At 47.6% G+C, this 15,704-nt stretch overlaps 1 protein-coding gene across 1 annotated transcript in view; it reads left to right on the forward strand.

The window, feature by feature from the left end:
* Positions 1 to 15,704, forward strand: part of LOC144269917 (D-beta-hydroxybutyrate dehydrogenase, mitochondrial-like) — a 48,445-nt gene that overhangs the window by 20,369 nt on the left and 12,372 nt on the right. The window contains exon 3 of the mRNA XM_077825979.1: positions 15,351 to 15,492. Coding sequence (XP_077682105.1) covers positions 15,351 to 15,492 — 142 coding nt within the window. The remainder of the gene's footprint in view (positions 1 to 15,350; positions 15,493 to 15,704) is intronic.

Below are 15,704 nucleotides of genomic sequence, written 5' to 3' on the forward strand. Positions count from 1 at the left end.
ACCTTGAGCAGATTACTGCGGACTACGTGGCTCTGGGAAGAAGGATAAAGGAGTTTGAGGTGCAGGTGGTGTTCTCGTCCATCCTCCCCGTGGAAGGAAAAGGCCTGGGTAGGGACCGTCGAATCGTGGAAGTCAACGAATGGCTACGCAGGTGGTGTCGGAGAGAAGGCTTTGGATTCTTTGACAATGGGATGGTGTTCCATGAAGGAGGAGTGCTGGGCAGAGATGGGCTCCATCTTACGAAGAGAGGGAAGAGCATCTTTGCGAGCAGGCTGGCTAACCTAGTGAGGAGGGCTTTAAACTAGGTTCACCGGGGGAAGGAGACCAAAGCCCTGAGGTAAGTGGGAAAGCGGGATACCGGGAGGAAGCACAGGCAGGAACGTCTGTGAGGGGAGGGCTCCTGCCTCATACTGAGAATGAGGGGCGATCAGCAGGTTATCTCAAGTGCTTATATACGAATGCACAAAGCCTTGGAAACAAGCAGGGAGAACTGGAGGTCCTGGTAATGTCAAGGAATTATGACGTGATTGGAATAACAGAGACTTGGTGGGATAACTCACATGACTGGAGTACTGTCATGGATGGTTATAAACTGTTCAGGAAGGACAGGCAGGGCAGAAAAGGTGGGGGAGTAGCACTGTATGTAAGGGAGGAGTATGACTGCTCAGAGCTCCGGTACGAAACTGCAGAAAAACCTGAGTGTCTCTGGATTAAGTTTAGAAGTGTGAGCAACAAGAGTGATGTAGTGGTGGGAGTCTGCTATAGACCACCGGACCAGGGGGATGAGGTGGATAAGGCTTTCTTCCGGCAACTCGCAGAAGCTACTAGATCGCTCGCCCTGGTTCTCATGGGTGACTTTAATTTTCCTGATATCTGCTGGGAGAGCAATACAGCGGTGCACAGACAATCCAGGAAGTTTTTGGAAAGTGTAGGGGACAAACTCCTGGTGCAAGTGCTAGAGGAGCCAACTGGGGGGAACTTTTCTTGACCTGCTGCTCACAAACCGGGAAGAATTAGTGGGGGGAGCAAAAGTGGATGGGAATCTGGGAGGCAGTGACCATGAGTTGGTTGAGTTCAGGATCCTGACACAGGGAAGAAAGGTAAGCAGCAGGATATGACCCTGGACTTCAGGAAAGCAGACTTCGACTCCCTCAGGGAATGGATGGGTAGGATCCCCGGGGGACTAACACGAAGGGGAAAGGAGTCCAGAAGAGCTGGCTGTATTTCAAGGAATCCCTGTTGAGGTTACAGGGACAAACCATCCCGATGAGTAGAAAGAATAGTAAATATGGCAGGCGACCAGCTTGGCTTAACGGTGAAATCCTAGCGGATCTTAAACATAAAAAAGAAGCTTACCAGAAGTGGAAGGTTGGACATATGACCAGGGAAGAGTATAAAAATATTGCTCGGGCATGTAGGAATGAAATCAGGAGGGCCAAATCGCACCTGGAGCTGCAGCTAGCAAGAGATGTCAAGAGTAACAAGAAGGGTTTCTTCAGGTATGTTGGCAACAAGAAGAAAGCCAAGGAAAGTGTGGGCCCCTTAATGAATGAGGGAGGCAACCTAGTGACAGAGGATGTGGAAAAAGCTAATGTACTCAATGCTTTTTTTGCCTCTGTCTTCACTAACAAGGTCAGCTCCCAGACTGCTGCGCTGGGCATCACAACATGGGGAATAGGTGGCCAGCCCTCTGTGGAGAAAGAGGTGGTTAGGGACTATTTAGAAAAGCTGGACGTGCACAAGTCCACGGGGCTGGACGAGTTGCATCCAAGAGTGCTAAAGGAATTGGCGGCTGTGATTGCAGAGCCATTGGCCATTATCTTTGAAAACTCGTGGCGAACGGGGGAAGTCCCAGATGACTGGAAAAAGGCTGATGTAGTGCCAATCTTTAAAAAAGGGAAGAAGGAGGATCCTAGGAACTACAGGCCAGTCATCCTCACCTCAGTCCCTGGAAAAATCATGGAGCAGGTCCTCAAAGAATCAATCCTGAAGCACTTACATGAGAGGAAAGTGATCAGGAACAGTCAGCATGGATTCACCAAGGGAAGGTCATGCCTGACTAATCTAATCGCCTTCTATGATGAGATTACTGGTTCTGTGGATGAAGGGAAAGCAGTGGATGTATTGTTTCTAGACTTTAGCAAAGCTTTTGACACAGTCTCCCACAGTATTCTTGTCAGCAAGTTAAAGAAGTACGGGCTGGATGAATGCACTATAAGGTGGGTAGAAAGTTGGCTAGATTGTCGGGCTCAACAGGTAGTGATCAATGGCTCCATGTCTAGTTGGCAGCCGGTGTCAAGTGGAGTGCCCCAGGGGTCGGTCCTGGGGCCGGTTTTGTTCAATATCTTCATAAATGATCTGGAAGATGGTGTGGATTGCACTCTCAGCAAATTTGTGGATGATACTAAACTAGGAGGAGTGGCAGATATGCTGGAGGGTAGGGATAGGATACAGAGGGACCTAGACAAATTGGAGGATTGGGCCAAAAGAAATCTGATGAGGTTCAATAAGGATAAGTGCAGAGTCCTGCACTTACGACGGAAGAACCCAATGCACAGCTACAGACTAGGAACTGAATGGCTAGGCAGCAGTTCTGCGGAAAAGGACCTAGGGGTGACAGTGGACGAGAAGCTGGATATGAGTCAGCAGTGTGCCCTTGTTGCCAAGAAGGCCAGTGGGATTTTGGGATGTATAAGTAGGGGCATAGCGAGCAGATGGAGGGACGTGATCGTTACCCTTTATTCGACATTGGTGAGGCCTCATCTGGAGTACTGTGTCCAGTTTTGGGCCCCACACTACAAGAAGGATGTGGATAAATTGGAGAGAGTCCAGCGAAGGGCAACAAAAATGATGCGGGGTCTGGAACACATGAGTTATGAGGAGAGGCTGAGGGAACTGGGATTGTTTAGTCTGCAGAAGAGAAGAATGAGGGGGGATTTGATAGCTGCTTTCAACTACCTGAGAGGTGGTTCCAGAGAGGATGGTTCTAGACTATTCTCAGTGGTAAAAGAGGACAGGACAAGGAGTAATGGTCTCAAGTTGCAGTGGGGGAGGTTTAGGTTGGAGATTAGGAAAAGCTTTTTCACTAAGAGGGTGGTGAAACACTGGAATGCGTTACCTAGGGAGGTGGTAGAATCTCCTTCCTTAGAAGTTTTTAAGGTCAGGCTTGACAAAGCCCTGGCTGGGATGATTTAATTGGGGATTTGTCCTGCTTTGAGCAGGGGGTTGGACTAGATGACCTCCTGAGGTCCCTTCCAACCCTGATATTCTATGATTCTATGTATCCAGGTGTTTGGATGGCTGGAGACCACAGCTGTACTCCCAGAAACCCCCGCAGTACAGTTCGAACATAACCCACCTGGCTGCCCAGTGTCAATGAAGGTTACGTTCTGTCATTGCACCAGAGAGGAAAGTTGGCCAGGCCAGATACCCCAGCTGACATATTTCATAACCTGGCAGAAGAAAGTCCTGTTGGACAACTGCCGTTGTGTGAAAATTTCCATCCAAAGACTCTGTAAATCCTCTCTTACTAGCGTCATGCGGTGCTTTGAACTGGCCCTTCGCTGCTGCATCACTTTTCACTGCAGCGTGCTCAGGCATGGGATGGGAGCAGCAGGTGGAAGGATGGAGTGAATGTGGAATCATTCTTAACAGGGAGGGCTATTTCAGGAGATATGCACACCAGTGGAGAGCAGAGAGGGCATTTGAGGGAAAATAAATGAACTAAGTTGACTCCACAGTCAGCCAGACTATCTCGAGTTCTGTATGACCAGTTTGGTCATTTTCAGAAGCAAGGAAGTTTCACCTCTTGGTCACAAGTTAAAACCTGACCCCAACCGGTATTGGCCTAGGAGGCAGAGTGGTCCAGTGCAGGGTTTCTCAGTCTTTTAGGTTGGTGATGCCTCCTTTAAAGTAAAAAATTATTTTCATCACCCCCACCATTCCTTACACTTACTATAAAAGTAAAAATAAAAAATGTCTCACTGATAACCATCCTAAGCCTACAGGACTTACAGCTGGATGTGTTTCTAGATGTTGAGAGCAAATACTTGACCTTGAAGGGAAAAGTTTATGCAGGGAGTGGGGCAGCAAGTTTTTTTTTTTCGCTTTAGAGATTGTTATAAATTTTTCAACCCCTTGCAACATCCACAGCACACGTCCCTTGCTTGCCTTTCATGACGCCTTGGGGTTGTGGTCCATTGGTTGTCTAGCATTTAGAGGTGGGGTCAGGGAATCAGGAAACGTAGGGTCGATGCCCAGTGGTATCATTGGCTTGCTGCATGACCTTGAGCAAGTTACACTAGCACTCTGTGACTCAGTTTCCCATATGTACAAAGAATGTAATAATACTCACCCGTCCTTGTAAAGTGCTCTGAGATCCTTGGAGGAAAGGTCATATGGAATCATCACTATCACCTGTCTGTTTTGTGGCTTGCTGTTGCTTGCTTTATCAGAGCACAGGGTTTTTATTCTTGTTTCCCTGATGCTGTCACGTTCCAGAAACCTTACAGTCACTGAGAGGTCTCCACTGCCCCTTCAGCAATGGACGGTGGCGGGGTCACATTCCAAGGGAGCCATACCCCATATCTGCTACTTCTCACAGCTCCCGCAGTACATTTTGGCCCCCATGGTAGTTATCGGGGCCCAAGTCATTAAACACTTCCTCTCCAGCTCTGTTTTATAGGCTGTAGCTCCAGATTGTCCTGCTGAGACAAATGGGCACAGCTGTTTTAAATTGCAGCACTTCCTCTGTGGGTTCCTCAAACAACAGGGATATGGCGGAGCAGCCTCTTGACTTGCGTGTGAGGTGGCAGCGAGGGCGTGGTACAGGAATGGTGAATGGAGCCCCTCAGAGAATAGCAGCCCAGGCAGGGAGCAGCTGTCCAAGGCTGTGGGACCTGTTCGACACTGGTGGAAGTTGGGAGCACCTGGCACCCCCTGAGGTCAGGCCCTTCTGTAGTAAGATGCTGGTCTTCAGCGTTTCTTCCGAATTTGCATTAATGGGCAGCATTTGTGAAAACTCCCTGGTAACGGGCTTTGGGCTAAGGAGCCAATTTGGACTAAGCTATCACAAGTAATCTGATTCCAATAAGAATGGAAACATCCTGCGTCAGAGCTGGTGTTAGAGCCGTGTGAAGAGTCAATCCTCTAGGTCTCCCATGGCATCTTGGAAGCAGCGCTGATTCCTGGGCTACTCCCAATAAAACTCGCCACAACCACCCGGGCCTCCCCACATCCCACCTGCCCCACGACTCTGTGCTCCATGGGCCTCATGGTGACCCCCCCCCCCCGTCCCTCCCTGCGACACCGCACTCCACGGGCCTCCTGGTGACCCCACCACATCCTCCCTTGTGACTCTGCCCTCCGCGGGCCTCCTGGTGACACCTCCCCCACCCCACCCCGCCCTGCAACACCGCACTCCACGGGCCTCCTGGTGAAACCCCCGCACCCCACCCCACCCTGCGACACCGCACTCCACAGGCCTCCTGGTGAAACCCCCGCACCCCACCCCACCCTGCGACACCGCACTCCACAGGCCTCCTGGTGACCCACCCGCCCTGCCCGGTGATGTTCCACAGGCCTCCCCGCGATCCACCTATGCTGCCCAGTGACATTGTGCTTCACAGGCCTCCCTCTGCGCTGCCTGCTCCACATCATGACACCATGCTACAAGGACTTCCCTGTGCCCTTCCCACCTCACGGTGCTGCGCCCCCCTGAGCATCCCCACCCCACGACACTCCACAGGCCTCCCCATGCCCTGCCCATCCCGTGACATGACCCCACAAGGGCATCGCTGAGACCTGCCTGCCCCATGACATGACCCCACACCACATGGGCCTTGCTGTGACCGGCCTGACCCACATCATGGTCCGTGTCAGGACTGAATGGGCACTTCCCATCCCCAGAGAGAGGCGAGAACTGAAGGAAAGAACGAAGAGACTTGCCCACATGGAGGGGAAGGTTTGCTCTGCTGCTGGCCCCCAAGCACCAGAGCAGCCCCCGAGCAGAGGGGGTGGCGAGGACTGCGCTGTGAAGGGCTGTGATGACACAAGCAGGCAGGGCAGAGCAAAGTCAACTCCAGTGAAAGGCGCCTGTGGTGAGCAGCTGGCTGCAGGCCCAGAGCTGAGCAGCTGCAGCAAGGAGGGAGGGCGAGCTTCCCAAGGGCAGAGGGAGGGAAGTGCGCGGGACATGGCTGTACCAGGTTAGCCACCAAGGAATAGCAGCAAAACGGGCACTAGCCACCACACTAAACTTTACTGTACACAAAGTGTAGCCTGCCTCCAACAGTCTGCCAAGATGTGTGACTGGATGCTTCACCCAGTGCCACCGAGTGACTACATGTTATAAGGCAGTTTAAGCTTCCCATCACATCTCCCCCCTTTTGGTTTTTTCTGTATTTTAATAACTTTAAAACTCTAAAACTGTTTTTTTTTCCAAACTTACTTTTTGAATGTCAATACATGTCTGTGTGTTACTCATCCCTGAATCATACTGGTTCTTCATATAGCCACAATGGGTAACATCTTGGTGACTAGGCTGTCTTTCCCTTGCAATGGCTCGCCTGGCACGTTCGGAGTAGATTCATCTTCCTCTTCCTTGTTCTGCATCTTGTTCTCAGTTGATTATTGAGTCTCAGGAACAAACTGAAGATGTCAATAGTTTCTGCTGAACTCCCTGCCATCTGTCTCAATGGTGTGTGACCTGGGCGCTGCATTCTTTTTCTTTACAACAACTTGAGTTCTCCATCCTTTTCCTTCATGGCCATCGGGTTCCAGATCAGGCGATTCTAAGTGACATTGGTTCTAAAAATGTTCATAACCAGTTTTTGCCTTTTGATCTAATTCAGCCACTCCTCTCTCTAGCCACTTTGGGGCTAGATTTTTTTCCAGGGTTAGAACAGTACATATGAGTTGCCTTCCCATCAGGAGCTGGGCGGGGCTATGCCCAGTAGTTACTACTGGTGTTGGCCTGTACCTGGGAAGAACAAGGAATGGATCTTCCTGCTTCAGTATTTCATCACTGTCTGTACTGCCCTCTCAGTTTCTCCATTTGCTTGTGGGTAATGCGGTCTGCTAGTGGTGTGTTCAAAGTCATACTTTGGAATGACATAAATTCAGCTGCAGTGAATTGTGGTCTGTTGTCTAGCAATAATTGTTCTGGAATACCAGAATGGGCAAATGCGCTCTTTAATTTCTTGGTAACACTGCAACACGTTGAATCTTTCAAATATATTATTTCAGTATATCTAGAAAAATGATCCATTTCAACTAGGTAATGATGTCCTCTGAATATGCATCAATCTGCCGCTAGCCTCCTCCAGGGACTGTCTGGTAAAGGTGTTAGAGAGACAGGTGAGGGAAGTAATACCTTTCTTTGGACCAACTTCTGCTGGTGAAAGATGCAAGCTTTTGAGCTACATAGAGCTCTTCTCCAGGTCTGGGAAAGTTGGTAGAGGTATTGTTATTAGAGACTCTTTGTGTTATGTTGGTCTGTTAGTTCTGCAGTGTTCACATGAAGACATTTTATTCTTCATGTCCTTGCTGATTGCAGGCCACCACACTGACTGATTGGCTCATTCATGGCATTTTGCTAGTCCTTGATGTCCTGGATAGATGAGGTCTAGAATTTCTCCTCTCAAAGCATTTTGGATGATAGTACAATCACCTTTAATCATTAGGCCATTGGACTTGCTTAATTGTCTGCGTACAGCAAAGCAGTCTCTTGTCACAGCTATTGTGTTCTTCAGATACTAGGGCCAACGTGCCCAGATGTAGCTAAAAACTTCTTAATGTTGCTCTTTGCAGCGGGTATAGTTTCCTACCTGACACTTGTCTGTAAATTCCCACAGCATCTACAAAAACCTTTACATCATCTTCTATCCCACAGATATTTGAGTGCAATGTGGGGCTCCATGACAATGTGTCTGCTGTTACCAGATTTTTTACCAGGACTATATTCAGTGATTGGGTTAAATTGCATGAGCCTGTTCAAAAGACATTGGCATCTCATTGATACTTGATAAAGGTCTTTTCCGTTGATAAATTTAGAAGAGGTTTATGGGCAGTTATCAGTTTAAAGGAACGTAATCCACACAGATATCTGTAGGAGTTCTCACATGCTCATACCCGTGCCAAGGCACTCCTTTTCAATCGGTGCATATCATTTTTGAATGCAGCTGGTTTCCACTCAGACCCACATACCTGCAACAGTACACCACCAAGGACATAGCTACTGGCACTGGCAGTGATCACTGTGTGTTTGTTTGCATTGCTGAACATTGAAACTGGCCCTCATAAACTGGATGTATTGCACTATACTAGTTCATTCAAGGATTTTGTCACTGTAGAAAGGTCTTGCAGGTATTAGCCAAAATAATGTACCATCTCCATTAAGCATCTCAGTTCTGGAACAAATGCATTCAATTCTCTAATTGCTTTTAGTTTCTCAGAGCGAAGACTAATTCCATCTTTGTTTATTATCTGTCCCCAAAATTCATTTTGGTGTAGGTGGAAAACATACTTTTCTTTATTTAGCTTGAGTCCAGGCTCACTGATTAAGCTCAGAACTTTACTGAGGGTTTTGTCTTGTTTTCCACTGATGACCCATATACTAAAATTTTGTCCATAAAAATGACAACCTCATTTATGTTCCTTAGCCGCTCTGCCATCTTTCTTTGGAAAATGTCAGGAATTCAGGTAATCCCAAAATGTAATCTTTGAAAGCACAGTCTCCCAAATTGTGTAATTAATGTAGTCAGTGTAGCACTCCCTTAGAAACCACTTGAGGCATCAAGCTTGGAGAACACAGTAGCAGCTGCCATGTAAGGAAGAAAGTCTCTGGGTGCTGGAAGGATATATTTTTCTCTTGTTACTGCTACAATAAGTCTTTTAAGATCCATGCAAGTTCGTATTTTTCCCTATAACAGGTACCATCGGTGCAGACCATGCAGTTGGCTCAGAGCTTTTCTCAATTCTGTCACTCTTTTCCATTCTCTTTAACTCCATTTCTACTTTATGAAGTAATGGGATAGGAATTCTGTGGGGCATATATATACTATGTAGTTCAGCAGCATTTCTACTGCATCTCCTTTTAAAAATCAAGTACACCAAATAGTCTGTCTCCTTCTTCCATCTTTCTCACTCCACCCATCATGGCAACCACACTGAAACAGAGGAGATTGTCAGCCTCTGATCACATCCACGGTAACATTAAAGCTTTTGTCTTTTGTGACAGGGTCGGGCCAGATGGCTATAGGAGAGTAATAGAAGGCAGATATATTAGCCCCAGGCTCAGAAGGTCCCTTTTCCCTGGGTAAGGTAAAAGGGAAGGTTCCAGAACAATCAGGAACCTTCTGGAGACAATTAAGACTGATTAGAACACCTGCAGCCAATCAAGAAGCTGCTAGAATCAATTAAGGCAGGTTAATCAGGGCATCTGGGTTTAAAAAGGATCTCACTTCAGTTTGTGGTGTGCGTGTGAGGAGCTGGGAGCAAGAGGCACTAGGAGCTGAGAATGAGAACGCAGAATGTTGGAGGACTGAGGAGTACAAGCATTATCAGACACCAGGAGGAAGGTCCTATGGTGAGGATAAAGAAGGTGTTGGGAGGAGGCCATGGGGGAGTAGCCCAGGGAGTTGTAGCTGTCGCACAGCTGTTCCAGGAGGCACTCTAGACAGCTGCATTCCACAGGGCCCTGGGGTGGAACCCGGAGTAGAGGGTGGGCCCGGGTTCCCCCAAATCCTCCCAATTCCTGGTCAGACACAGGAGGAGTTGACCTGGACTTGGGTTCAGAAAAGCAGCCAAGCTGAGGGTTGCCGTGAAGCTCCAAGGCGAGCAAATCTGCCAATAAGCGCAAGACCCACCAAGGTAGAGCAGGAACTTTGTCACACATTGTAGGTTGTTTCTGTGAAAAACTGTCCAGTGCTGCCAGAGTACCTGGGGGGTTATTTAGGACAGTATCTGCTGGTTTCAGCTCTAGGAGAGGTTGAAGGTGATTAGAAGGCCCTTCTGGTATGACGGTTGCATCCACACCTGAATCTATTTTAACATTAAGTCTTGCCTCAAATACTCAGTTTCACCTTCCAGTCTGGCTCTGTGTCATTACATGTGACTGAGCCCAGAAAAAAGGTCTCTTGACTCTCAGTGTTCACTTCCTGTACTGCCTGTGTACAGCAGGGTGATGGGGTATGCAGACCCCACATGGACAACATGGGGTTAATGAGCTAGTGTGGGCTCAGGTGTCGCTGCCCCATAGCAGGTGTGAGAAATGGCAGGTTCGGAGGGAGGAGATGAAGAGGGAGAACCCAGCTCAGTTGTTGGCAGACCAGGGAGGAGAGCAGACCTTCAGTCCTCGGCTGCTGCAGAGAGGGCAGACTGGAAGCAGAGCTCCCCAGCTGACTGCTGCCCAACGGCCCCTTCCTAAGGGGAGGGAGGGTCAGATGCTGACTCACCTTGAGAGGGAACCACTGCCTTCTATTACCTGCAAATGCAGGTTAGGGCCCTAGACTGATGAGTGTCCTCTGAAGGAAGAGAGCCTTGACCCAGCTTTGGGATGAACATCTTTGTTAATTCCCCTTGTTTTTGTTCATTAACTACCCAGAAGAGGAGAGACTTTAAAGTGACCTGGCTGATGGTCCAAGTCACAGGAAGAGGCAGATGACCACAGCACTGGAATGACCAGCAGCAGAAGGTACATGATGTGGAGAGAATTGCTATGCCACGCCCAGCCAAAAGAAGGTGCTATTTGAGAGTCAACCCCTTCATGGGCAGACGGTGGCAAAATGTCCAGTTTTTGTGCATTTATGGCATGTGGCTCCTTTGGGTGGACAATCACCTCTTGGATTGTGACTTTTCCTACATCATACGCAGCAATTGTAATAAATCCTCAAAGCCCCAAACATTGCCTTTGAGGATTTATTGAATTGCTTTTTACAGCTGTGCTAATCTCCTGTCGTCACTCTGTAAGTCACTTTCTCTAGGTCTCTTTCTGGAAGCCTCTGGTCTCTCTTGATTTTTAGTCCTCTCCAATTGTCTTGTCATTTCTGTTGCAGTTTGAAGGGTTACATAGAATCATAGGACTGGAAGAGACCTCGAGAGGTCTTCCAGTCCCCTGCACTCATGGCAGGACTAAGTATTATCTAGACTAGTATTATCTAGAAATCTCTCTTCATTTGCAGTTTCTCTGATAGTCTGTTGCTAAAATGCCAGGCACTGTCTGTAGTCTGCTCTTCCCTTTTATCCTCAAAATCACAATTTTCTGCCGTGTCATACAAGCCTCCTATAAAAGATTCCACAGCCTCCCCCGTGTTTGGACATGCTGGTAGAAACACACTCGCTCATAAACCACATTAGGTTGAGGTATAAAATGCTCATCAAACTTAGCCAGCCCCCGCAGAGTAATTGTTCTTGTGGCTCTCGTCTCCAAAGGCCAAGGATTGAAAGACACATTCAGCTTCCCTGCCCATGGTACAGATGAGAGAACTAGCTTTCCCCTCCCCTGTCTCGTTGTGGAGTTTAGTTGTAATGCAAAAACATGCAAAGTGCTCCGTCCAGTTGGGCCAGTCGGACGGTCTGTTGAAGCTGAGTCTCTCTGGAGTGGGGGACCTTTAGCGTTTTGACAAAATTCTGCCGTTTCTGTTTATCTTCTGACCCCATGTTGTGTTAGTCACACACACAGAGGCAAGATAGGTGCTAGTCACAACAGTTTTATTGTAAAAAAAGAGTGTCGACTGCCTCCGTCACTCAGCAAAGATAGGGTGCAGTATGCTTCATACAGTACTACCTCATGACTAAACATTTCCCCAAACCCAAAGAAGAGCTCTGGGATGCTCGAAAGCTTGTGCCTTCCACCCACAGAAGTTGGTTCAATAAAAGATATCACCCCCTCACTTTGTGTCTGTCACACATTATAATGCAGTTTAAACTTCCCCTCCCAGCCTGAAAGCACAGAAGCCGTAGAAAGAACAAATAAAACAAAGAGCAGGCGAAGGGGTAGAAGTTGTGTCTGCTGGGTGATGGAGATGCTGCTGTTGGAATCCGGGCACCGAGCCCAGACTCTGCTGATAAATCAACACGGCGACATGGACGAGGTTTTGTGGGCACTTTCATTTAGCATGAGGATCTGTCTGCAAGAGGGACGAGTCCCCTGTATGGACTCACCAGGCACCAGGAGAGAAAAGGAGGCAGATGGCGCACTGGGAATACCAGGTCTGTATGCTTCCCTCCGTGTTTTGTACCTAATGTCCATTCTTTTGGACGACCTCTTTTCCCCCCCAAAGACCCGAGGGGACATCATGGTGCAGAGTCAGGAGCAGCGAGGGTCAGTGACACAGCCCTAAAAAACCACCCAGGAGGCAACTCAGGCAGACCCTTCAGGAGACACTGGGAGTAGGAGGCACAGAGCAGAACCCTTGGGGGGATATGGTGAGACACCCCAACAGTCCTGGGAAGCGTGCCTCGCCTGAGCACTCCCGCAGCCCTCCCAGAGCTCACATCGCCCCAGAGGGGTAAGGAAGAGGTGAACCATGGAGGGGCAGGGCCAGCCCTGCAGTGGGCAGCCATGTCAGACAGTTATTCTGATGCTTATTTGATATAAAAATAGACCTTCCAAATCAGTATACTCTCTCAGCACTGAGTGATTTGCAGGAGTTTAGGGCAGTAACTGATCCTCCTTGGCTGAAGAAGAAAATTCTTGTTTTAGGTGAGAAATACTAAAGAGCAACACTGTTTTTCCAAGTCATTGACCAATGGCTGTTTGGCAGAAGTACTGGAAATGTGTTTCTTTTTATTTTAGTTAGGGCTGAGGGGGGAGAAAACTTGCTTAGGGAGCCCTGGTTCTTAGAGCTCTGAGCTAACAAGAAGTGCCTTGAGCCCAGATACAGTAAGTCTCTGTTCGTGAGCTGGATGGGCTTCATTTCGTTCACTGTGAAGCAGCTGAAAAGCTCTTTGTATGATCCAAAGCTAAGTTTTAACAACGTTTTCCCAAGATACAGTGAGCAGCAGTGTACCGCATATAAACAATTTGCTTTAAAAGGGAGCATAACATTGTGATGCTGACACAATGCCTACCAAAATGCCAACATCACACTTTGGGAAGTTTCCTTTCACGTACATAGAAAGGTGTGAGCAGTGCTGTCGTGTCTTGTGTCCAGTGACCCAGGAAGTTCAACTGCTTCGTCCTGTGTTTCTGTGATGCCTGGAAACATTTAAGTTTTAAAAGGAAATGTTGTGGGACCAGATCCTGATTTCAGTTACACTGGTGTAACACTGGAGTAACTCCACATTGAAGTTAATGGAGTTACCCCATCTGTATCAGCATGACTGAAGTGGGAAGTTAGGCCATTCTGACTAACCACATGACCCTTTTGCTTAGCTGAAGTTGTCAGAGGAAGGCACTTTTGAACAGGAGACAGGTAATCTGCAACACCAATAAAAGCAACTAAGTAAATATGCAATATTTACTTCAGCCTTCCTGCCAAGGCAGTCGAGCAGGTACCTGTGGGGTAAGACAGGCAATCTCCTCACCTACTGTAACATGATGTGGGACTACACTTGACTTGTCCTTTTTGCCCACAATAATTGGAAGCTAGTATGCAAGTACAGGAGAAATCAGATCAATCAGAAGTGCATCTGAAGAAGTGAGGTTTTTACCCACAAAAGCTTATGCTCAAATAAATGCTAGTCTTTAAGGTGCCACCAGACTCCTTGTTGTTTTTGACTAATAGCAGCCCATCAAAATGCAAATGTCTCCTCCCTGATAAAATTGATGATAAGAAGGAGGGGTGACCTAAATATCAGCTCTAAGATGCTAGCAGATGACAGAACCTGAAAGGGGGTTCCAAAGAGGATGGCTCTAGACTGTTCTCAATGGTAGCAGATGACAGAACGAGGAGTAATGGTCTCAAGTTGCAGTGGGGGAGGTTTAGATTGGATATTAGGAAAAACTTCTTCACTAAGAGGGTGGTGAAACACTGGAATGCGTTACCTAGGGAGGTGGTAGAATCTCCTTCCTTAGAGGTTTTTAAGGTCAGGCTTGACAAAGCCCTGGCTGGGATGATTTAACTGGGAATTGGTCCTGCTTCAAGCAGGGGGTTGGACTAGATGACCTTCTGGGGTCCCTTCCAACCCTGATATTCTATGATTCTATGCCTGGATTCCCTGGAGTCCATGGCTGAGCTAAGGGAAATTGAATTCCACCTTGTAGAGGTGTTTGTTTTTTGTTCTGTTTTTCATTCCTTCCCCACTCCCAAAAAGACCTTAAAGCCAAGTCCCAAATCCTGCCTGCTTTGCCTGGCAATGACCAGGTACAATTTGGAATTTGGTCTCAAATATAAGTTTTGTTTAATAAAAAAAAAAAAATACACAGCAACAAATACAAAATACACACAGCAACAAAACCAAAAATAACCCCAACAAAACTAAGCACCTAAGAACGGTTTCCATTATTCTATTTAAAATTCCAGGGGAAATATTGTCCCTCAATTTTCATTTCAGTGCTTGCAAACTAAATATTGCAGCTTTGTGCTATTGCATGAGATCCTGGAAGTAAAACTGGACAAGAAGCTGGTCATAAAGAAAAGTGGAGTTGACCTCATTATTCAGGGTGGAGTAAGCTTTTATTCTGATGTCCTTACCCAGCGTTTCCTTTTCCCATCTTGCTGTGAACCAGGTGTCTGAATGGCTGCCACTCTCCCCACAGAGGTCACTGCATCTCCCTGATACTTCCATTACTATGCCTCCTGATCTCTTTTGTAAAAGATGCAAATTGTTATACAGAATGTTCACCTTTCAGTGTTTTATACCTTTCCTTTCTTATAGCACTAGACTGTTTGCTCTCAGACTCAGCCAGCAAGGAATTGCCTTTGGCATTGTAGTCTTGCATTTGCTTCTGAAAGAGAATGAAAGAATACATTTAATTAGAATGGGTAGGAATTTTGAGAGTGAGCTATTCAGAGAAGCTGCCAGAAAAGCCTTTACTCTCAAGTCCAGAAAATCTGGACTTCTGTGATCCTTTTGAAAATGTTGGCTCTGTTACCCACAGAGCACTGACACTGGTCAGCACTTACCTAACTCTCTACACCCTCCAAGTGCGGGGCAAACAGTTACCAATGAGTCCACCTGTGAGGAAGGGAGAAACAGAGTCAGTCTATTTGCTGGGTGGGGAAATTGAGACAGAAATGGGAGGTAAATTCCCGAAGGTTGGACTCGCATTGTGTGATTGCATAGGCCATCTGGGCGCCGCCTCTGTATGCACATTTCCAACAGCGCAAGCCTGTGTCCTTGGTGCGGGGCTAGATTACTGCTGTTCTGTCTGAGCAGGGCATCCTCTCTCTCCTTTCTCTCTTGGGCAGGGTGAGAATGGAGATGGCACCAGGGAGCTGGAGAGCATGAAATCAGATCGCATGAAAGTGCTGCAGCTAAATGTGTGCAGTGACCAAGAAGTGGCTCAGGCTGTGGAGTTTGTGAAGAACAATCTGAAGGAGCCGGAGAAAGGTAGTGGGGATAACATTACAAGCTGGGGGAGCCTTTGCTCTCAGGCCAGTTGCCTTTTTAATTCACTTACATGAACCCTTGTTAAGGAGGAATTACCCCACTAGGGCAGAGTTAAGTTTATCTGAGTGGCTTAGTAATGGATCTGACTGTTGTGTGGGAGGCATTTCCTGGCTTTAGTTTTTTGTTGTCACATTCTGGAAGGTGCAAAGGGG

This window comes from Eretmochelys imbricata, chromosome 9 (genome assembly GCF_965152235.1).
Source record: "Eretmochelys imbricata isolate rEreImb1 chromosome 9, rEreImb1.hap1, whole genome shotgun sequence".
NCBI classification, from domain to species: domain Eukaryota; kingdom Metazoa; phylum Chordata; order Testudines; family Cheloniidae; genus Eretmochelys; species Eretmochelys imbricata.